Raw genomic sequence first — 24,153 nt, 5'->3', positions numbered from 1 at the left:
TCCATTGAAAAAGAATTATTAAAACAAATCGATTATAAAATAGTAACTAATGACTTCGCATCTAAAAAAGCTAGAAAAGTAGATTTTAAACTAAAGTATTTATGATGAAAAAAATAAAATATTAGGGCCCCTCTCTTAAGTTTCGCTTTAGGCCCCCCAATCTTGTTGAGTCAGCCCTGTAGGCAGGTATACAAACAAGACAATAATAAGAGAGAAGAAAATGGTTTCATAATCTGTTGTAGATATTATTTTTTTCTTCTCATGACAAAATAATATTTACATTTTTGGTTGAAATAAGTGATAGGCAATATAGATATTCACGAAGTGAAATAATTTTTTCAGTCAGACTGTTCACAATTTGAATAAAAGTTGATAAAACTAATAAAATAAATCAATTTGATTGTATATTTTTAAAAATAATAATATTTGGTTTGATTTTGTTTAAAAAAAAGCCTGACGAAATAATCTAATTGAACTGACAAATTATATACATTAAATTTTCTTTAATATACATAATATATAATATATAGTGTTTTATGAACATTATTAAATATCTTAGGTATGTTTTAATAAAAAATTATTTATTTGAAACAAAAAGAAGCTCAGAATGATAACTTATCTTGTTGGTTTAATGTATATGAATGTTATGATAATTCTTGATGAAGACTAGAAATGTCATGGCCTCTTGCTTGTCTAGGCTAAAAATGATGATTTTTTGGAGCTTTATTCATAGTAAATTGAGTGATCGAAAGTTCTATAATGCGAGTCATTCTAAATATATTTCTTTTTGAATGAATTTCCTCTTTTATTTCCATGTATGACTAGTGATCGAATAACCAAACCAAATCCAATAACAACCAAACTTTTAAATATATATTATATTTAATTAATTTTAAAATCAATTAAATTAATTCGAATTTGTTTTAACAACATGGGATAACACCCCTCAAGGCCTCAACTATGACTACACCTAAGTACCTAACAATAGGGACCCAAAAAAAAGTGTAGAATGGGCCTATTGGGCCGTAAAGCCAACTCATAACTTAGCTCAATTAATGAGAAAAGTCCGAGGCCCAAACGCAGAATTCCCACCTTTAGGTTTTGGCGCGAAGAAGAACTGGCGCGAGTTTAGTGACCAACTTTGTTAGCTCATCGTGTAGCGCAAAGTGATTAACCATTTTTCTACATTCAATGCAGAGCTTGCTAGGGTTTCGTCCTCCTCAATTCTCCGAGGTAATTTTTCAATTGCATGACTGTGTATATGATTTTATGGCGATTTTTTTGAACTTTTTTCAGCAAAATTCAGGAATAAAACGAATAAATGAGAAATTCATAAGCTTACGCCTATACCAAAATCATAAATCTCTGGAAAATTTCAGTTTCAATCACTACTTGCAAAGCTCAATAATTAGAAAAAAAAGAAGTTGAATGAATTGAAGTGATAAAAAGGGGATTCATTGATTTGAACAAATTGATTGATGTAGGAGGCTGCTTGGCTTCCGGGTTGGCTTCAGCAACAAGATGTTGAAACCAAATCATCTTACGATGGTACAAATATTGGGAATTCATTTTCTCAGGTATGCTCTTTAATTATTATTTTCGATGCCATTGAGTAATAACTGCTAATACAAGATTTTTTACTTTGCCATAGTATTGTTGTATATCAAAGGATTAAGAAAGAAACTTCAGGAAGTCGAAGTAAAATTACACGGGAGCAAATTTTTTTTTTTGTTTGCAAGACATTAGCAGATGTTTGAAATTTTAAAGATTGTCCTTAACAGATATCTAGTTACATTTTTTGTTTCAAATATAAGAATCCATATAGTTTGTGAAAAGATACAAGGTATTATTTTGATAAAAGTTGGTTTGCCAGCTAGAGACTAGAAGAACAATTCACTACATTAAAATTAGTATTTTGTGCGACATTTTTTCATTGGTGAGAGAACATTAAGATGTTGAAACAATATCAAAGCTTTTAATTTACACCATATAACTAATGCTTAAATATGGAGGAAAGTGTAAATGTGGATTGAACTGAGCGTGGATTAACCTTACTAGGATGGAAGCTATCTTTGCTCAGAACTGTTAATTGTATTCTCATTTCTGAACCAGTTACTGAAAGTGCTAGGTCTACCTTTTGTAGCAACAACAATCTGTAGTAGTTTTATCAGCATCATTTATAGCAGTGTAAACTAAGTGATAAACCAACAGGAAAGTAAAAAAAGGAAGTTGCAAAAGTGAGGTGCAATAAACTTTAATACTAAGCTGATGATTCTGCGTCCTGTTTGCTCCAATAATCTGTTGTGAGCTAAGACAAATTGGTTCTTGCTTATATTTACTACAGGTAACTATCATTGGTTGATCCTTCATAGTTTTTTCATGGTCTACAAACTTCTAATTTTTCTAGATAAGCCTCGTGTGCCACGAGAAAAATCAATTTGGCTCCTTGGTCTCTATGTAGGAATTTCTCCAGCAACATAATGCAGTGGCGTCCCATCAACAATCAACTCAAGAAGATGGGTATAAGAGTTGCCATCTATTCTTATCCGGTGATGATAGTTCACCACTCAGTTTGGTTCAACCGATTAACAATGTAAGCTGAGGAACTTTTTGTATATATAAAATGTTTCGAAAATTCTTAGCTTTCACTGTGAGTTATTTCCCAACTTTAGTTCTTAAGTTGTAATCTTCCAGGAGAACTATGGATTTTTTTTGATGTGATAACTAATATTGTGCTACAATATGAGAAGCTACGAATCCATACTATTCTTTATTGACTACCTATAGTAAAGTAGCTATATTGTAAAACAGTTAAAATCTAGTTACATATTTTAAGTACTAGTGGCTTGTTGTGATTAATCAATATCTTTTTTGCTTGCTATAAGTTATTTTCAATACTGACATAGATTTCAAGACTTGGATGATAGAGACCAGCTTAGTGCTACTTATTTGGGCCTCTCACTAGGTGCTTTTCATAAGGAAGTGACAGAAGTTTGAAAAAATTAGTAGAATGGCAAAGGAATAATTCGTCAAAAGTTAGAAAACTAGTCATTTTAAGCAATACATTTCAGGCCTCCCAACCTCTTTCACGTCACTTTCTAGCTTGCTTCTATACGTGATAGAAAAAACACTATCAATTGCAGGAAATTCATGTAAGATGGCCTGGAAGGTTCCAAAAACCCTTCTGATTGACCAGAAAACTGCTTCTGCTATTACTAAGGATTTAGTCCTTGGGTGAGGAACAAATAGCAGTGCTGCTTTACTGGCAAAGTGTGGCGATTTTGCGTGGAAGAGTAGACGTTATGGAGAAGTCCAATAAGGGAAAATATGCGGTAGAGGATGGGGAGCGAAAAATTGCACTAATCAACAGCCCTTTTCCTGTAGCTCTGTGGAAAGAGATTTTGTAGGGGTGTCGTTACTCTGTAACAATTATTTTCTGGGTGGTTATCAACGGCGTGATGAGAGAATCTTAAGTTTGGTTTGGCAGCTGTATCCCATCCACTTGACAAAGAGGCCATTGTAGCAGAGTTATCTAGGTGGTACATCGAAGGTTTCTGGCCACTCCGATTTTAGGGAAATTCAAGATTGGAACATGAAGATTCAGAAATTCAGATGACCACACTACATTTTCTTATATTTATGGGGTGAAATATATAGGTGGATGGATAGATTTGTGAATTTGAACTCCTCTTCAATGAAGTTGTCTATGTATACTCCTCGTGTATAGGTCTTATGTTTTGTCAGTAGTCCTAATTAGTTATCACATAAAATTTTAAAAAAGGAAATAAAAGAGAGTGACTAGCAGGCTTCAATAATTAGTCCCATATTTCCTTATCTTTCATAAATTGCTAAGGAAAGGAGACTGTAGCTATGCTGCTAAACCTCACAAAACATACAGAATGTTCTTGTGAAAGTTGTGCATTCTCTACGGTTCTGCTTTAAGATGGTTGGCCGGTGACCTTTATTACTGACTTTGTCATAGGTTTGTTTTCTTTTAACCTGTTTCCACGAGTGAGATTAGTACGTGAAGTTAAAGTGAAACTGATCTATAAAACTAGTATTTTAATGCAATTATCTAAGACCGCATCTAGTGAATTGATGGGGATGCATGACACTGGATCAGTTCACCCTTGCAAATTTGGATTCTGCTTCTTGCATGACACCTTAATCTCAAATACAAGGATGGGATGAAGAATGTTACTTCAATAGCAATTGAAATGAGATGAACACCACATTAATTTGTCATGTGGAGGTTACAAAATTCTAGGAGTTATAGAAGGCCGCAATATCTCACTTGCCTGCCTACTGGCCAACCTTGTGTGTGCATTTACGGTTGGTCCTAGAATCAAATTTTACTTGTAGTATCATTCAACCATGGCAATTTTAGCATTCTTTTGTGCCTTTGTAGAATTGTATACTACATGCGTGCAATTTATAAAAGAACTCTTCGGTACATGTACAAAGTTCTAATGCTATTTTTACAAGCTTGCCTTTAGCCCAGGTATTCCTTTCTTATTTTCTCCGTTTCGGGGATCAAGGATTAATGGTGATTGTTACACTTACATTAGTACAGTATATGCCAGGATTGTTCAGAATTTGGTCAGAAACTTGTATGTCGGTGTAGAAATAAGTATTAGATTGTTTTTTTTTGTGATCGAGGAATCTGTCTAGAGCCAACACTTTGGGCCAACCGCACCCTTAGTTCCCTTGACACAGGGCTCTAATTTTTTACCTAAGCACGAGTCCCTCAACCTTTGCCAATTGAGCTAACCCCTGGGGGCAAAAATAATTGTGAGATTTAGAGAACCTCTAGCTTTAGAGACCATGTAATTTGCCTTAGAGTATTGGAATGAAATTGGCCACTACTGGAGTTGAATGGTTGTAGAGTAATCATATAGCCAACCAAACTAGTTTGGAATGTGTAGTTAAGTTTGACTGGATGATTAATTGATCTTCTCCAATTCCCTTCAAATCAGAGAAGCCAAGATAATGAATGTCACATAATTGGTTTTTGTCACTGCTTGCATGATGCTCTGTCCTGTGTATTACTAGTGCATTCATTAACTATTTCTATGTTACTTACTTTTAAAGGTGGTTCAATTTCATCTTCATCTGTCATTGGGTTGTAGCTCAGAGAATCTTCCAACTACACTTGAAGATATATCTGAAGCAGAAAGGATCAAGTCCAGTCATGCTCTGTCAGTTCAGTGTGTTCAAATCCCAATTGTCACTGAAGGGAGTGCTAAGGAATTGAAAGTAGACAACTTTACCGCATTAGGAAAAGGATGTAATAATGTGAACAAAGGAGAAGGGCATGAGAGAAATGCCTGCTTACATGAAGTCAATCACATGGATAATGCAATTGAGTTGTCGATTGCTGCATCTGAAGCACTGGTTATTCATGAGGTGTTCAAGGATGAACTGTTTTCAAAAAGATTTCCGGCTTCAACTGTGTTAGAAGCTGCACTACAGGTGAAACAAGCACGGCTTGAAGCTTGGAAAGAGAGTCATGAAAGCTGCAATTGTGCCACTGAGGAGATACCCGAAATTGATTGTCTATCAGAATCTGAAGATTTGAGAATGGAAGATGCATTCCATGATGTGGGGTTATCTGCTAGTGACTCTGCTGATTTGCATTTCCATGACTTTAGTCTGTCTCACGTTAAAGATACTCTTGCTTCACAAACTCAAAGTTGTAGTGGCAAATTGGAAAAGGAAGGAGCAGTTCTTCATGGGATAGACATTCTTCAGCCAGGAGATAGTTTTACCAAGCTAAACTTAAATGATATTGAGAGTGAGTCCCAGTTGAAAGTGGACGAAAGGTTTGGATCTCTTAGTGATGACGGGCAGAGAATACCAACAAGGGATCCATATTTGGTTGCAGATATCATCCCTGTGGAACGTGAGAGTGATCACATGTCAGACTGTTTGAAGGTAACTCCTATTGATTCAGCTTCAGTAGTGACAAAAGTGGAAACTATTAATAAAGACAGAAGATATGTGAGAGTTTTTTGTCTCCATGTAGTTTTTCCGTATTAATGATTGTTCTTTACCTAGTTGGTTTTCTTTAACTTTTGCTGTGGATTAGTTTGGGCATTAATGTTACCCTGTTTGCAGAAAGTCAATTTTCCTGTCTTGGAAGGAAAATCATTTCAAGCATCTATTGGTTCTCCCAGTGTTAAGAACATTAATGTTGTAGGTAAAGTACTTCTCTTTGTATATCACATTCCATTGGAAGAATCTTCATGTCAGATAATGTATTTCATTCTTACAGGAGAAAGTGAAGATTTACCAAAAGTATTTCCCAATAGATTCGAAAGTCGTTGGTTTGGTGGTTGGACTTGTTTGAAGGTCAGTAAATTCAAGTATATCTTGTCACTGGTTCCTTCATCAACCCTTCCTCTGTGGAATATTTTACTATTAAAGCAGAACTTATGTCATGGGTAAATCCAAAGCTTCAGTGATCCGTCACTTGAAAGGAGCACTTGTATGCCTAGAAATTGTCTGATATTGTAACCAATGAATGAGTTGATTCTTGGCACTGACACAGATGCAACAGGTTGAAGAGTATTCTCTGATTCTGTTTCGTAAGGTACTACAGTATATCTCAGTTGCCTTCAATCCATTAGTCAATATTAGCATTACTCATCTAAGTTGGGGTCACACATCCCTGTTGTAGTGATGGTTTAGGAATCCTCCATATAGAAAGCTCATTTTATCTTCTATTTTTTTATTCTTATGTCCTCAAATCAGGTCATTTTTTTAACCCAGGTTTCAGAATCAGAGGAAATTTGAGGGTATGATCGTTGGACATGATAAGCTTGAAAGACATAAAGTAACCAAATTTTCTTTTCAATGAAATAAACACAATAATTTTCTTACCAGCATAGGAAAACCAGAGCTTCAGAAGTACTAGATGCCATGTCACTGCTAAAAGAGATCACAGCAGTGCAAGTCCTATTTGACATTTGGAGTTTGCCTTTCCGCTTTGTATCTCATTTCTTAGGCTTTCTTTGTCATCTTGCTTTGATTACTATTCTCTCTCCTCTTCACTTGCTGTTCTTATCACTGATCTTTCTTGTTTTTACGTTCTTTTTTCAATTTTCATGAGATGTACCTTATTTCTGTTTCCTTCTCATCTTTCTTTTTAGAATGAAGTACGTTTGTTTGATCAAGTCAAATGCAATGCTATCAAAAGTATTCCCGAACCTTTTGTTGGCGAGACAAGTTATTTCTCAGAATCAGCTGACATAGCTCCAGATATGAGTTCCTTTGTCACACGAAAACAGGATGAAAGGGTCATCATTGCTTCTCAATTGAGTATACCTTCTGAGGATTTATGTAACAAAGGAAAGGAGATGACACTGCTCTCTCAGGATATTGTGGCATCTTCAGATCTGTCCTTAGATGATACCCTCTGTTCTGTTGTTCCGTGCAGTATATCATCTGACCATCTGTCTTCTCCTTCAGCTGTATACAATAATGTAAGGGATGAAAAACAACAAAGCTTTGGTCCCACAACTGAATGTGCTACGAACTTGCGGAAAAATTCGGTTCTTGATAATCAGGTGGTTCATGGGAAACAAGTTACCACTCCGAAGATTAATAGAGAAGGGATGCATGTCCCAGTTCGCCGAGAAGTAACCTCTCTAAGAACTTATAGTGTACTCTCTGGCAATGGGATATCCTCAGAGAAAGGATATTGTTTAAATACATCGTTCTCATTGGGAAGAAATGATGCATCGATGCTAATGCCAGTAGGTCAAATGACAAACGAAAAAGGAAATTGCGATGATATTCCAACAGACGGGAATGAAGTCACAGTTTCTATGCCCAAGAACACAAGCTCACCCCTTATATTGAACCCTGGACCACGCCGTCGATTCCAAGCTTCAAAATCATTTCAACATGATTTTGGAACAGAAAAAGATAGAAAGCAAACAACAGAAGATCAAGCTGCTATACAGTGTCCAAAAAGAAAGCGTGTTCACTTTTCAGAAACTGAAACTGAGATTCAACGGGGGAAGGAGCCTAAAAAGTCACTCGTTGCACTAAAATCTTGTTAGTGAGTTGTAATTTGGAATTTGACTTGGTGTTTGTTCAAAGAGTAAGGACACAATTTCACTTCTTTCATCACCTTCATCTATGTAGGTCATACTCCCAAAACTGCTAGAAATTTGAGACCTCCAACTTCACATTTAGAGTCGAGAACTCAAGAACTCAAGAAACGTCTAATAAATTCTAGTGCTAGAGTTGGAAGAAGATTGATGCTCGGAAATATGGAATTCTTAGTCACAGGATTTTCTAGGAAGCGAGAGAAGAAACTTGAAGACTTAATCAAGAAACATGGTGGCACAGTTCTCTCTGATATTCCCGCTCCAACTAATAGGGGGAAGAGATGCAAGGGATTTCAATCCCAGGCAGTTCCTGTTGTTCTTTGTTCAAAGAAGGTCAGTCATTGTCTCTCTGCTTTTATTTTGCCATTTCATTTCAGGTCTCTAGCATGATGCTTATAATGGGCATAAAACGGAACATTGTCCATATGTAAAAAAAGAATCCAGTGACTAGCTACTGCATCATGTGCTAGTGGAGGTAGTACATACCCGATGAAATAGTTAAGGCGCACGGAGCTGGTCTGGACACTACCGTCATAAAAACACTGAATTTGGATTGTTAAATTCTTAAAGTTAATTAATTGGACCTTGGAGCTTTAGATACTAAAACCATAACTTAGATTTGTAAAACTTCCAGCTTTCTTGTCCTGTTGCCTATATATTTACTGTCATTTCACTTAAACTGCTATTATCCTAGATTTTACTTTCTAAGGTAAATATTTATCACTACTTGGTGTTATTGCAGCTGCAAACAATCAAATTCTTGTATGGACGTGCAGTAGATGCCTTCATGCTTAAAGCTAAATGGCTTACTGATTCAATTAGTGAAGGCTGCATTTTACCACCTGAAAAGTAAGTTTTCTACCATGCCCAAGATATAACAGATGGATTTATGAATTCTTCAGCTCTCACCTTTATATATTACATTTATGATGGAAAGTTCATTGTCCCAGCTATAATTATTCTATTGGATCTTTTTTTAGTGTTATCATTCTACATGTGTAGTTCAAGAAATCTATAAGGCACTGATATCAGGAAAAACTTATATTCAGTTTTGTAGCATCTATCATCTCTATACCAAAAACTTTTAATATTCTTCCTGTATCTCCAATGATCTGTTTTCACATTATCAGTTTTTGAACTAAATTAATTCAGGCATTGAGAAGGATCGCTGCTCATGCTACATATACTTTAGCATATTATAAAACTAATAAGACTAACAAGACTCCCTCTCAACCTTTCCTACCTCATCTTCTTCAAGATAAACCCCTGAACCCAACATCGGATGGTAAATTAAAGGTTTGAATAATCCAAAAGAACTTCTAGACTGCTTTCGGAGTTAAAGGCAAAATGATTGCCAAAAGAGCAGTCAAAAAACATCGTTCCCAAACCTACTTAAAAAAAGGGCAATGTGTTCAGTCCCAAACATCTTCATCAACACTGGGAGGGGGTTTAAGGTGTAGGATGTGGCCTATGGTGTGTTCATCCAAAGGAAACATGTTATTTTGACTGCCATGATATGATTATGGGGCCTTCTCCTTCACCAAGATTTTAACTTTACAAATGGCATTGTAGCAATGTACATTAAGCCTCCCAAAAGTCTAAAAACTATCCATACAAGTGTTTCTACATTGCACAAATATTGACCTTACATAATGGAGTCTCTACTTGTTCAAAGTTCTCCCATTTTTCTCTTTCCTCTCTATAATAACAGCAAAATGCAAAAAAAGTGTGGTTTTCCACAACTTTTCCAACTTGCTAACTGAAAAAGGAAGCAACAAATGAATGTTAAATCATATGTACTATCACCACATCTCTGAAGCAAAGTTTAAAAAATGCATGAAGGTGGTTCACATCCTCCCCAAGTTTCTAGCACAAGCAACGCCAACTAAAAATGCATCTGCTATTTATGTGTTTTTTTGGTTAAGATAGTCTCCCCCCCGCAAACACACACACACCAAGTGAAGCCTCCTTCTTCAGGGTCTCAGATTTCCCCACGTCTTTCCATATAGGTCTGGAATCTCTCTTGATCTTCTCCCTAAGATTAGAATGAGAAGTCCTCGAGGATGTTCGTTTCCGTCTTTATATGATTCCCTAGGAAACTACGAAAGCTCCTCTTCACTTCCTTAGCTCTGGGGTAAGATAGTCTTGATAATGCTACTTCGGACTAAAGGCCGTAAGAACTCGAGCAATATTGTGTAGGGCTATATGATTTCAGTAGGAATGGCTCCACCTCATCATACTCCCATACTTAAAGAATTAGAGGTATTCTGGGAGTTATATCTCATGGTGGTTGAGTGCATACTCTCTCTAGAATCTCAACTGCTATGATCAACTGGTCAATAGTCAAATGCAATAAGTTCAGTAAATCATCTGTCAGTGTATTGTTTTCACACCATACATCTAACTACAATCAGCTCTATACTATTCCCATTCCCGACCGAAAACTCAAGTATGGACAGTACATTTTCTCCTTTATTATTCCCATTGACAAGCTCATGCTGTATCATCACCTCCCTTCTGAACTATCCATGTTGGTAATTGCTGTATTTTGCCTCACTTACCTTCCTCGACATGTCCCATCTTCACTTGCACCTCCACTAACATTTACCAGCAATGCTCAGATAAAGATCTCCAACCTTCGAATACCCAAACTTCCAATCTCCATAGGGATGGAACCCTCTCATATTTAAGCAGAAGATATTCCTGTTCTCATTTGTGACGTTCGACAAAATAAATCCCTCAGTAGTTTCTCCAATCATTTATTGACCTATACCAGAAAACAAATGGATATAGGAAGTGGGGTGCTCGGTGTTACCTGTACAAAAGTTGTATTCCCCTCTTTTGGGAAAATAAACTTTTCTTCCTACTAATCCAGCTTATAGCAAGAAACAATATGCTTCCAAATACTAGGTTTAGTGCCTTCTTGTGTCTACATGTTTCTTTGAATGCACTCAAATGATGGCTAGTTAACCCTTCTTCTTTTTTTGTGAATCCTAACTTCCACAGTGAGGAAGTGTGTGTTAGAATAGGAATAAGTTTATACAATCCTATTAGAATAGGAATAGGAATAAAAATAGAAATAGGAATACTTAATAATATCCTACTTGGTAAAGGATTTTATTCCAGGGTCTATACATAGGGTCTCAATGTAATAATGTAGACACGACAACAATTCAATAATATTCTTTTCCTATATTTCTCACATAACATCAGAGCCTCTACGATCTTGGTAGAAAATCAAAGAGCTTCCGCTGCCGGCGGGCGGCTATTACTCATATATGTCATCCGTCTGGCCAACGATTATGTTAGCAAAAAATTGGGTCACTGTGTATCTTTTATGTGACTATTTTTTCATATCTAATTTGTATAGCACCGTGCCATCATTCCGGTGACTACTTTTTCATATTTAATTTGTGTAGCACCGTGTCATCATTTCGGTGACTATTTTTTCATATTTAATTTGTGTAGCACCGTGCCATCCTTCCCGTGACTACCTTTTTTTGCATATCTGATTTGCGTAGCACCGTGCATCTCTCCGGGCTACTTTTCATATTTAATTTGTGTAGTACCGTGGATTTTTCCATGTGTCTTTTCAGTGACTTTGATTTGCATAGTTCCATTCGTCTTTCCGGTGACTCCTCAAATCTGATTTGCGTAGGGTTGTGCCATCATTCCAATCCTACCCTTATAATTTTTCTTTTTCAGTAGGGTCATGCCATCATTCCGACCCTACCCATATTATTTCTCTTTTTCAATGGGGTCGTTCCATCAATTCGAACTATCCTATATAATTTCTATTTTCTAGTTGGGTCGTGACATCATTCCGACCCTACCCATATAATTTTATTTCTTAGATTGTGACCACTTTTAGCCATCAAATCTAATACTCCGGCATATGAGCATGTTCCGACCAGTTTTTCGGTGACTTGTTTAATATCGACTCATCTATTGATTCCAACATGATCCATAGACTTTATACTAGATTTTAAGCACTTTGTTGCTTAGGGGGAGTTTAGTAGCCTTGTATGTTGATTACGTAAGTCACTCTATGGTCTGAAACAGTCTTTGCAAGCTTGGTTTGGGAAAGTTCCTACACTGTAATTTTATCACTCTGTGTTTTACCGGCATTATGCATCAAATTCAGTATTTCATGAGAAGACCAAGCACATTGAGATTGATTGTCAATTTTGTGAAGTCGAGTGATCAACTTGCAGATATCTCACCAAGCCCCTCATCGGTCCTCATGTTAATTACATTTGTAACAAGCTAGGTACATGAATTGTATGGACTAGCTTGAGGGGGAGTGTTAGAATAGGAATAGGTTTATACAATCATATTAGAATAGGTATAGGTTTATACAATCCTATTAGAATAGGAATAGGAATAAAAATAGAAATAGGAATACTTAATAGTATCCTACTTGGTAAAGGATTTTATTCTAGGGTCTATACATAGGGTCTCAATGTAATAATGTAGACACGACAACAATTCAATAATATTCTTTTCCTATATTTCTCACAACATAAGAATTCAAAACATAAATATGACTTAATGGTAGCATATTGCTTTACCCAAGCTAGATATTGTATTTAGGTTTGTGAAAGCTCCACATGTGTTTGCTTAAGGATTAAGAGATGGAAAACTGTAGCCTCAAGGACTAAATATACTCAACTTGTTATGCTGAAGCAGTTAAACTCTTTATTAAGTACTCAGTTTCAATGACCATGCTTATTTGATTAATCTGGAAAAAAAAGGATCCTGCTAACTTGAAAAATCTTCTCTAAGCATGTTCCTTTTCTTTGTTGTAAGTAACTTAGTTTTGATTATTGCTAATGTTAATTCTAAGTAATGATTCTCTTCCTTATTTGATTAAGAAAACATGATGAAAGGTGTTAGACTGCGCAAGTTACATTTTCCTTTTAAATTGTTCCTGTTGTTGATCCTGATAACTTGCTTATTCATGATTAGTTGCATCTTTACTTTTTGTCAGGTACATGGTTGTTAAAAAATGTGTTGGCAAAAGGTTTATTGCTGTTGGAAGTTCAGTCGAAAGCAATAGTCATAGCCCTATCTTTGACAATCTAGGCATCATGCTTCACGGCGAAAAGAATTTCTGCACCGACATGGCCAAAATAATCAAGGTAGTTTGGTTTTTGAAGTCATTCAGTAACTACTATCTTCTCTATTTCTAGCAGTTCTATTGCTCAGTTGCTCTTAATACTCCATTTTTCTTTTCCTATTTCAAGTGCCAGTTTCCTCAAAATAAAAAACAAAAAGAGAAAAAAAAAAAGGGAAAAGAAGAGAAAAAACTACTCTGGTCTCTGTTATAAATAAATAAATCCTTATGATTGTGTCCCATAGATCTCAGAATTTGTTCATTTGAATGAACCAAGTGCTTTCTCCTTTAACAATTTTTGTGTACTTGGTTTGTAATTTAGGAAGTTTTAATTCCATTCAATGATTAAAGAAGCATCACTATGTGAATAGCCAGTACGTGTCCAAGTTTGCTTGTATTTATCAGTTCTCTGTCGAAGTTGGCACCAAGAAAGAGAGAAATAGAATACTTGATTACTCTTCCCTTTTCCACAAGATAAATTTATTGATTGAGAGCTGTAGATTCCCGTCAAATTGTCAAGTTTTCCCTTTTAATGCTTGATTCAAGTGTCATAGTGTCTCTGTTGATCAAATGTAGGGTAGGGTGGAACTGAACTTTTTTTCCGACTAAAAAAACATCTATAAGCTCAACTTAGACCAGAAAAAAGCACATCAAAGAATATCAAATTGATCTAATGGACACATGAAATAGGTGAAAATTCGAGTTTTTCTTAGGTAAGTTATTCTTATTTCTGTTAAGTATACGTCATTAGGTTTTGTGAATAATATATTTTTTCTTTATTCCTGATTCCTTTGGAGAGTTACTATCATTATTGCTAATACATAAGAAATTAAGTAGAAAAAAAAAACAAATCCAATTTGATGATTCGGCGGAAAATATTGATTTATGTTTCCCTCAACCCCAGCTCAATAAAAACTTATTCTATGAGCCCCTTCTTTTAACCCATGGAAAAATTAAAGGCTTAAAGTCAATTGAACTAATCTTTGTCAAGATTTAGCCAGAATCTAATACATCTCTTCTCACATCATTGAAATTATCTGGGAATTTTTCTGCTTTAGCTTATTACTGCTTGTAAACATATTTAAATGTAGTAATTCTTGTCAACAAATTATGAAAAATCCTCTTGTTCGTCTTTGTTTGTCTTTAGTTTCTCAGTCAAATCTGTGTGATAGTATTCCTAGAGTGGCTACTTTGTTGTCATTTAAGCTTTCATGTTATGATACCCCTTTTTCTTCTTTCTGGGGCACCCAGCATGGTGGTGGGCAAGTTTTCAAAACGCTTCTCGAGTTGGTTCAAAATTGTGACAGTGAGAAGATTGCAACGGGAATCATTGTTACTGAGAATGAGCGTAGAGCATCACGTCACCTGAAACATTGCGCCTCGGAAGGGAACATACCAATTATGGTTAGTTAGACCCTTCTTTAATTACGTAGTTTAGCTGGTTAATTGAATTATTTAGTTCAAGTATATTAAGCTCCAACTTGCATAAAAGTGTGCTATGGATGAGCCGTTGATGCTCTGATGTTTTGGAGCATTTAAATCTGTTCTTTTTAGCTCTGCCTTACCATATACACTTCATTTTTTGTTTTCAATTTGTGCAGTCAGCTTACTGGATCATAAGGAGTTTACAGTTGGGAAAACTCCTTCCCTTGAAGGAGAAGACAAAAACCTGCAAGTTACCTACTCTCGTGCTTCCAGAATATCGTGATACCATGGGTTTAAGTCAAGAAATATAAATGCTCTTCTTTGTGGCCGTGTATGTGCGCTTGTGACAAAAGTTGCTTAGTATAACCCCTATGAGGAGAATCTCAAGAGGTTACTTCTTTTCTTGACATATGAACCCAGGTTCACTAGGGGAGCTAAGTAGGTTGCTGATGTGTAGCAGCACATTGTTTGCTCATTTATTTACTTCTAAAGACAGGAATTCTTTTTCATCTCCCCTGTCAAAGTCGACATCTTAACCTGACTTCCTGAGCTCAGTTGATTCTCAAGGTGTACATAATTTATCAGGAGGATGCTGGTAAATAGATGCACGATAGTTTTGACAACATTCATTTAGGCTGATGGGTTGAGTAGGCACACTACAAGAACAGTGATCAATGCTCAAGGTGGATATATTTATCCTAGCTTCTTTGGCGCATGATCAAAGTATTATATACAAATAACTACTTTGCTCTGAAGAAAGCAAGAAGTTAACAAGGTGTAGTGGACTGGGTTATAATCATGGGTGAAGTGATATGTTGTATATTGTATGCTGATGGATGAATCAAATTTGTTATCTGATGCTGTATGTTACAAGTCATCATCTATTTCTACTGTAAGAAGCCTGTAATATATCGTTTAATATGTTGTTTGAAAAAATACCATTCATGAAGATAATAAAATTTATCTTGATTTAGATTAGTTATTCACAATTGATCACTTATTCCTATTTATATGATTAAATATTAATATGTGAAATATGCAGTCTTTTGCAACAAATCTTATGGGAGACCCAGGGCACTGAAAGTATTTCATTCAATTTGTTAAGAGTGTACAGAGCCAAAGGAGGAGAATATATAAAATTTCCTAGTAAAGTATTGCAGTATGAAAAATCAAAGTTCTTTTTATGGGAGAGTTAATATCTCTGACTATGCACTCTTCTCTTAGAAAGTCACTCAATTTTCAATTTTATTTCAAAAGTCATTCAACTATGCACTTTTTTTTCCAGAAAGTCACTCAATTTTGAATTTTATTTCAAAAGTCACTCAATTATTCACTCTTCTGTTAGAAAGTCACTTAATCTATTTAATTGTTATTTTAATTAAAATTTGCTAATATAAATTATTTATATAAAAAATTAAAATTTTAAAAAATAAAAAATATCATTTAAACTATTTAGTGATCTACCCACTTGACCCGACCCATTAAAAAATATAAAGTGACCAATTTTATTTTGCCCTTATTCTCCCAAATTATTCCATCTTTATGACTCTTTCTCCTATATTGTTCTGCATTTTTTTCTAGTTCTTCATTGTTGCTGCCTCTTCTTTCCTTTTTAGCTAGGTTTTAATTTGGGCATCTCGACTTCAAGCTCTATACTATGTAGAAATCTCAATGGATTCTCCTATTCCTCTATTTTGATTTAGGCATCTGTTAGCTCAATTGCAGGAATCACTGAAGATTTGAGGATTGAGATGAACTGCTGAAGAATAGCTCAAGAACAATTAAAAGAGAAGAGAAGACTTAGAGAAAAAGAGAGATTTAGAGAAGAAAACAATGATCTGTATATTGATGATCTGAAATGTACATATGAGAGTGTTTATATACAACTGTAGTAGTGACTTATTCAGCCTAATTCTCAACTAACTTCCTGATCGATTAACCAACTCTATGAGCAGTAATTCAATGGAACAGTAATTGTGTATCTAACTAATTAATTGTCAGTTATAACAGAATCTGCTGACATGGCCAATACTAAGCCTAATTAGCTGATTAGTGTAACAATACTCCCCTCCTAAAAAAGATCCTTGTCCTCAAAGCTCAAAACTAGGGAACCTGACCTTCAATGCCTGATAGAATTCCCAAGTAGCATCATCAGCAGACAAGCCTTCCCATTTGACCAATACTTGGACCACAGTCTTGCCACCCTTCTTGACAATTCGCCTCTGAAGAATACTCTCAGGATTGGGACAAAGTGGATGGGCAATGTCAATGACAAGAGCTAATATGACATGAGCAGGCAAGACAAAACAACTTTTCAATAATGAGACATGCACAGTGGGGTGGATTTTGACAGAATCGGGAAAAAAAATATTGTAAGCCACTGGTCCCACCTTCATCTTGGCTGCCAGCTTATGAAAAGAGTGGCCAGAAACAGTACTCTGCTTATAGGGGTGGATCTTGTATTACCCAATCACCAACTTCAAAAACCCTGTCACTCCTGTGTGAATCAGCCTGTTGTTTCATTCTCAACTGGGCCATTCGCAAATAGTGTTTCAAGAGCTCCAACTTCATCTCACTGTGAAGTAATGTAACATCAACTTCAGCAGAAGCTGATTCACCTTGAAGATATGGCAAGTGTAGTGGAGGGGGCCTCCCATAAAATGCCTCATAGGGAGTTGTTTGAATAGAACTATGAAAGCAAGTGTTATACTAATACTCAGCCATAGCTAGGCAAGAGAACCAAGTATTAGGTTCTTTACTACAAAAACACCTTAAGTAAGTTTCCAAGCTCCTATTCAGCACCTCAGTTTGGCCATCAGACTGAGGATGGTATGCTGAAGAAGTGTCAACTGGACCCCTTGTAGGTTGAACAATTCTTGCCAAAAGTTGCTGAAAAAGACAACATCTCAGTCACTAGTGATTGTATCAGGCAACCCATGTAATTTAACCATTGTATTCATGAAAACCTCAGCTACTGACTGAGCAGTATAAGGGTGTTTCAAGGGAAGAAAATGAACATATTTACTTAATCGATCCACAACCACCAATATGGCCTCATAACCCTTGGATTTGGGAAGACCGTCAATGAAATCCATGCTAATTTGAGACCAGACCACTTCAGGAATAGGTAGTGGTTGTAATAGACCTGGATAGGCAGCTAAATCAGATTTATTCTTCTGGCAGGTGTCACACTTCTGAACAAATAACTTCACATCAGTTCTGATACCCTTCTAGTAAAATAGAGTCAAGAGCCTCTTAAGAGTTTCTACACTTGAATGTCCTCCCTGAGCAGAAGAGTGCCAAAAGGAGATGATATCAGATCTTAACTGAGGCACCTTACCAACTACTAGTTTCCCCTTTCTCCTGAGCTGGTTATTTTGCCAAGTAAATTGTTTATGGCAGTGTGGATTAGCTACAAATGTTGTAATGAGAGTCCTCAATTCAGGATTTGCATCCCAACTAGATGTTATAGCTTGAGGGAGATCAGAAGAAGTATTAGAGAGTATCAAGGTCATTAACTCAACACCTTGCACCCTGGACAAGGCATCAACCACTTTGTTTTCTACCCACATTTTGTACTCAATGACATAGTCAAATGGCATGAGCTTAGTAAGCCACAATAACTGTGAGTTAGTGTGTAATTTTTGGTTTAACAGATACTTCAAAGCCTTTTGATCAGTTCTGATAACAAATTTCTGGTTTAACAAATAATGTGACCACTTGGTCACAGCATGCAGAATAGCCAGCAGTTCCCTATCATACACAGAGAGTGTTGCATGCCTAGGTGAAAGCCCTTTGCTGATGAAAACAATAGGGTGACCCTCTTGCATTAGTACAACACCAATCCCAAATCCACTAGCATCAGTTTTCATGATGAACAACTTGTTCATGTCAGGTAATGCCAACACTAGTGCCTTAGTCAATGCATCCTTAAGTTGAGCTAGTGCCACAAAAGCCTCCTCATTCCACTGGAACCTGTCCTTCTTCAAAAGATCATTCAGTGGTCTTGGTATAGCACCAAATCCTTGGATAAATCTTCTATAGTATCCAGCTAATCCCAGGAAACCCCTCAACTATTTAAGGGTAGTTGGAGTAGGCCAATCCCTTATAGCAACAATCTTCAAGGGATCTGTAGACACGCCTTCGTGTGTGATGAAATGACCTAGATATTCAATCATTCTTACTCCAAAAAAGCATTTAGATTGCTTAGCAAATAGCTGGTGGTGCAACATAACCTCAAAAACAGACCTTAAGTGTCTCAGATGCTCATCTAGAGTTCTGCTGTAGATGAGTATATCATCAAAGAAAATAAGTACATGTTTCCTAAGAAAGGCCTGAAAGACAGAATTCACCAGTCCTTGAAATGTGGCAGGTGCATTTGACAGGCCAAAGGGCATAACCACATATTCAAAGTGCCCAACATGAGTTCTAAAGGTTGTTTTAGGTACATCTTCAGTTGTCATCCTCAGTTGGTGGTAACTAGATCGAAGATCGATCTTAGAAAACATTATAGCCCCCCCCCCCCCCAACTCATCTAATAAGTCCTCAACAACTAGAATAGGGAACTTGTTCTTGATAGTGTGTTTATTCAAATCTCTGTAATCCACACACAACCTCCATGTACCATCTTTCTTGACCACCAACACCACTGGAGCAGCAAATTGACTACAAGTCTACAACTAGGTTGCACCACCCCTTGATCTAACATCTGTTGAACCAACCCTTCAATAATGTCCTTCTTGACTGAAGGATATCTGTAAGGTCTTTTATTTATAGGTTCAGTATTGTTGTGCAACACTATTCTATGATCAAAGACTCCTCTGAATGGAGGTAACTATTGGGGTTCCTCAAATAAAATCTTGTACTCTTATATTAGACTTAGTAGTCTAGGGTCTTCCTTAAAGTTCTCCTGAGCGTCAATTGAATTCCACTGGTCTTTGTTAAACTTAGATGGCACTACTTGAATCATACATAGTTGGGAATTGTTACATGACATTTTAGCTAACTTCCCAGCTCCTGTAGTTCTGATTTGTTTGCCTACTCCCCTGAGAAGATGCTTTCTCCCTTTATACCAAAACTCCATGGTGAGTTTCTTAAAATTCATCTTGATATCTCCTAGTGTTAACAACCATTGCACCCCCAAAACTACACCACAAGATCCTAATGGCAACAAAAGGAATTCTGCTGAAAACTCCACACCTTGTAACAACCAAGAAATATTGCACATCTGGCTCACCTGCATGTCATTACCATTAGCTGTTGTTACTGCCTGAGGCATAGTAGATGTAACTTGGCATCCCAAACCCTTCACCACTTCAGGATCAATGAAATTATGTGAACTTGCTGTGTCTATCAAGATGTGAAGAGGTTTCTTGGAATGGTAACCAGTGACCCTTAATGTTCTGAACCCCAATGAGCCATTAAGTGCATGAACATAGATTTTCATCTGTTCTAATGGCCTAATTAATTGTATCTCTTGTTCCTCCTGAGCTGTTTCTTTTTCCTATTCACTCTCCACTTCTTCATGTTCCTCCACCTCTATCAAGTATAATTGCTTCAAGTTCTTGCACTTGTGACCAAACACATACTTCTCATTACAGAAATAGCATAGTCTTTTGGACCTCTTTTCATTCATTTCTTCGGCACTCAGGGTTCTTCTATTTGTCCCTCTAGTTGTTGTATTGGTATAGCTACTTGGGGTGGGTAACAAGGGAGGTTTACTTTGAAAATTCTGATCACTATACCTTCTTGGTTGATTTAAATTTTGAACAGGCTGTCTCATAGCTTCTAAGTATGCCTCTTGCATTCTTGCCGACTTATAAGCTTGAGATAATGTGATGGGGTTTGTTATTTTTACTGCCATGTTCAACTCCTTCTTCAGACCTCCTACAAAGCAACTGATTGCATTTTCTTGTGACAGATTAACCCTGGTTAGAATCCTCTAAAAAATAGTCTGATAATCTTTCACTGCTCCTGTTTGTCTCACTTTCTTTATCTCCTCAATTGGGTCATCATTATCTGCCCCAAATCTTTCTACTAGAGCCATAACATACTCACTCCATATTGGTGGTTGTAAGTATTGTCTATACTTCATGAATGACAAATGCCATTGAACAACCTCATCGTCAAACTGTAAATATGCAATTCATATCCTTTCCTCCATCGAAATGTTGTCCATACTAAAAAATTGTTTGATCCTGAATAACCAAGATCTGAGATCTTCTCCAGAGAACCTCAAGAATTCCATTCTCGACCATCGAGAGAATTGAGAATGGTGATTGGTGAAACTACTTGTACTCTTCTCCTTGTGGAACCTTTCATCGAACTATTTCTGTGCATCTGGCAATTCCTCTCTTTCAAGATGAATTACAGGTGATTTTTCTCCTTGATTTCCTCCAATAGTTGCAAGTGATTTATCTCTGTGATTTCCTCCAACAGTCGCCAATTGATCCTTCAATTCCAATACAACTTGATCTAATTTCTTAAGATTTGAAACTTCCCCTGCAAGAGTTCCCATTTCTGATAACATTTTCTGCATCATCTCACGCAATTCCCCCACTTCATTGTTAGAAGACCCATCATTTGTTCTTGTGTTTTTTGTCATTGTTGCCAAGGAAAGATTAGCTCTGATACCAATGTTAGCTCAATTGCAGAAATCACTGAAGATTCGAGGATTGAGATGAACTGCTGAAGAACAGCTCAAGAACAATTAGAAAAGAAGAGAAGAAGAGAGATTTATAGAAGAAAACAATGATTTGTTTATTGATGATCTGAAATGTACATATGAGAGTGTTTATATACAATTGTAGTAGTGACTTATTTAGCCTAATTCTCAACTAACTTCATGATCGACTAGCCAACTCTATGAGCAGTAATTCAATGGAACAGTAATTGTGTATCTAACTAATTAATTGTCAGTTATAACAGAATCTGCTGACATGGCCAATACTAAGCCTAATTAGTTGATTAGTGTAACAACATCTTCCTTTATAGTCTAAAATTCAACTTTTGATTGCTGAAACATCATTCATGGGAATCTCTGGCTGGAGAATCTTTTTTCACCTTGTTGGTATTATACGCGTTCTTGTTGATTTTCTAGTCCATTTTGTTGCCAACGATCCACGATATCTTGGAAATAAGTCTGACAAAGAAAAAGATCAGCTTCGACTAAAATCATTTAAAGAAGAATTAAGTGAACTGCTAAAAGAAGCAAAAGCAATTATCAATGGATAACTAGAAAAAAAAACGCATAGGGGAGGAGAAAGAGTCAATAAAATGGGTCAATGTTATATTTTTAGCGGGTTGGATCAAGTGGAGAGTGTCATTAATGGTTTAAATGTATTATTTTTTTATTTTTTAAAATTTGGTTTTTAAATAAAATATTTATTTCAGTAAATCTTAATTAAAATATTAATTTAATAGGTTAAGTGACTTTCTGAGAGAAGGGTGGATAGTTGAGTGACTTTTGAGATAAAATTCAAAGTTAAGTCACTTCCTGAGAGAAAAGTACATAGTTGAGTGACTTTTGAGTTAAATTGAAAGTTGAGTGACTTTCTGAAAGAAGAGTGCATAGTTGAGTGACCATCTAAGATATTAACTCTTTTATGGGATCCTTAAACCTTTTTGTTAGTGCAAAGTAATTAGTCTCAGGAAAACTAAAAATTTATACTCCTTCCGTTCACTTTTACTCATCCGAACTTAGAATTTCCTTTAAGAAATAATAGATGAAGTATATATTTTACTAATATATTCATATTAATTGGTATGTAGTCTCAATAGACTTGAAAATAATATAAAAAACGAGTAGTTAATGTTAAGGATAAAACAAAAAAAAATGTTTTTCTCATGATATGTTTAAGTAGACAAGTAAAAATGAATAGAGGGAGTACAAATTAGCATGTTTGACCAAGCTTCTAGGATGTCAAAAGTATTGAATAGTTAGGGTGTTTGACAAACCTTTTAGAGATAAAAATTAAGTTTATTTGACTGGTAACTTTCATATGCTAAAAAAAGTAGATTTTTTTCTAGAAGAAGCATTAGTCAAACGCAAAATACTGCTCTAATATTGGCAAAAATGCTCGTCAGATTGATTAACCTAACACAAATTACTATTAGCATTCAAACGAAAAAAAATACTTTTCAAAATATGTAGATTTTGAAAGCTTGACTAATCAAACTGTGGTGTGATTGAGTTTTTACTATCCTGTAACGATAAACCTTATTCCTCATTTGTCGATTGAATATTTCACTAGGGGTGTTTTTGGTATGAAGGAAAATGTTTTCCTAGAATGTTTTCTTGGAAAATAAGTGGATTTCTAACTTATTTTCTCATGTTTGGTTAGTGAGTAAAAAATTTATTCTGAAAAATATTTTACAGAAAATATCTTTTGTATTTGGATTGAGACAAAAAAAACTCTTTAGGAAAATAATTTTTGATCTGAAAATCAACCCCGATAATTGATCTAGGACTCCACCCCGACACCTAAACTAGAACAAGACCCCGTTAACTGTTTCAAAATCCGACCCTGAGATTTGACCCAGAACTTGACCCAGACTTTCGACTCAGGACCTAATTTTGACGGGGTCGCGGGAGTGGGGTGGTATAAAAAATTTCAAAATTTGAAATATTTTTCAAAAACAATTTTTATAAAAAAGTTTTTCTGATGGGGGTGGTGCGGGGAGTAGGGGTGGGGTTGGTGTAAAAAATGAAAAATTTTAAATTTGAAATATTTTTGAAAAATTATTTTAAAAAATAAAATAAAATTGACGGGGATAGCCTGGGTGGGGGTGGCGTAAATATATTTTTTAAAAAAAGAAAAATTGACGAGGTGGCAGGGGAGGGGGTGGCCCAGTGGTTTGGGCTTGAGACTTTCATGTTGGAGGTCTCCAGTTTGAAACCCCTTGCCAGCGAAAGCAATGGGTTTGCCTTCTGGGTTCGTCGCACCGGGCTTGCCTAGTGCGGGTTACCTCTCCTATGTGGAGTGCGGGTTACATCTCCTATGTGGTTTGCAAGCTATTGCATATTTGCGGGTTTTTACCCTGTGCGCACTCAAAGAGTAGTGGCGGCGCGTTTCCCTTGTCATCAAAAAAAAAAAAAATTCAAAAGTAATTTTTTTTTTGGAGGGGGGGGGGNAGGTGTGATAAGGGTTGAGTGAGGACAAAAAAATTGGTGGTAGGGATAAAAATATATTTGAATTTTTAAAAATTAATTTTTTTTAATAGGGAGGGTCGGGTACGGGGTATGGGTAGGATAAGAAGAAAAAATTAACAGATGAAGTAGAGTTTTGAAAAATGTTTTCTTTAATTTTGGAAGGAAAGTCATTTTCCTTATATTTGAGAAAAGTTAATTGATTTGAAAAACATTTTCCAAACATGGGAAAATTGGAAAACATTTTTCCTCCGTACCAAACACACCCTAGGAGTGTCATGTTTTCTTTTCTTGGACAGCAGTAATTTTCAGTGGCAGCAGAGGCAAAGAAAAAGGAACTCAAAATA

The 24,153-nt window shown here is 36.0% G+C and overlaps 1 protein-coding gene across 1 annotated transcript; it reads left to right on the top strand.

Moving 5' to 3' along the window:
* The first annotated feature begins 1,137 nt into the window (after nucleotides 1-1,137).
* LOC125877879 (uncharacterized) lies at nucleotides 1,138-15,587 on the top strand. Its single transcript, XM_049559164.1, has 12 exons — nucleotides 1,138-1,233; nucleotides 1,485-1,577; nucleotides 2,462-2,593; nucleotides 5,092-5,934; nucleotides 6,118-6,199; nucleotides 6,275-6,351; nucleotides 7,152-8,061; nucleotides 8,152-8,450; nucleotides 8,860-8,966; nucleotides 13,108-13,258; nucleotides 14,485-14,637; nucleotides 14,835-15,587. Exons 1-12 carry the CDS (start codon nucleotides 1,192-1,194, stop codon nucleotides 14,967-14,969), a joined length of 3,024 nt encoding a protein of 1,007 aa, XP_049415121.1. The 5' UTR covers nucleotides 1,138-1,191; the 3' UTR covers nucleotides 14,970-15,587.
* The last annotated feature ends 8,566 nt before the right edge of the window (nucleotides 15,588-24,153 follow it).

This window comes from Solanum stenotomum, chromosome 9, assembly GCF_019186545.1.
Source record: "Solanum stenotomum isolate F172 chromosome 9, ASM1918654v1, whole genome shotgun sequence".
Taxonomy (NCBI): Eukaryota; Viridiplantae; Streptophyta; class Magnoliopsida; order Solanales; family Solanaceae; genus Solanum; species Solanum stenotomum.
This window is presented reverse-complemented; position numbering and strand designations above follow the sequence as displayed.

Coding starts and splice junctions, on each gene's coding strand:
- LOC125877879 (XM_049559164.1), top strand. CDS start 1,192: ATGCAGAGCTTGCTAGGGTTTCGTCCTCCTCAATTCTCCGAG. Junction 6,352..7,151: donor GTGGTTGGACTTGTTTGAAG/GTCAGTAAATTC, acceptor CTTTCTTTTTAG/AATGAAGTACGTTTGTTTGA. Junction 8,451..8,859: donor TTGTTCTTTGTTCAAAGAAG/GTCAGTCATTGT, acceptor GTGTTATTGCAG/CTGCAAACAATCAAATTCTT.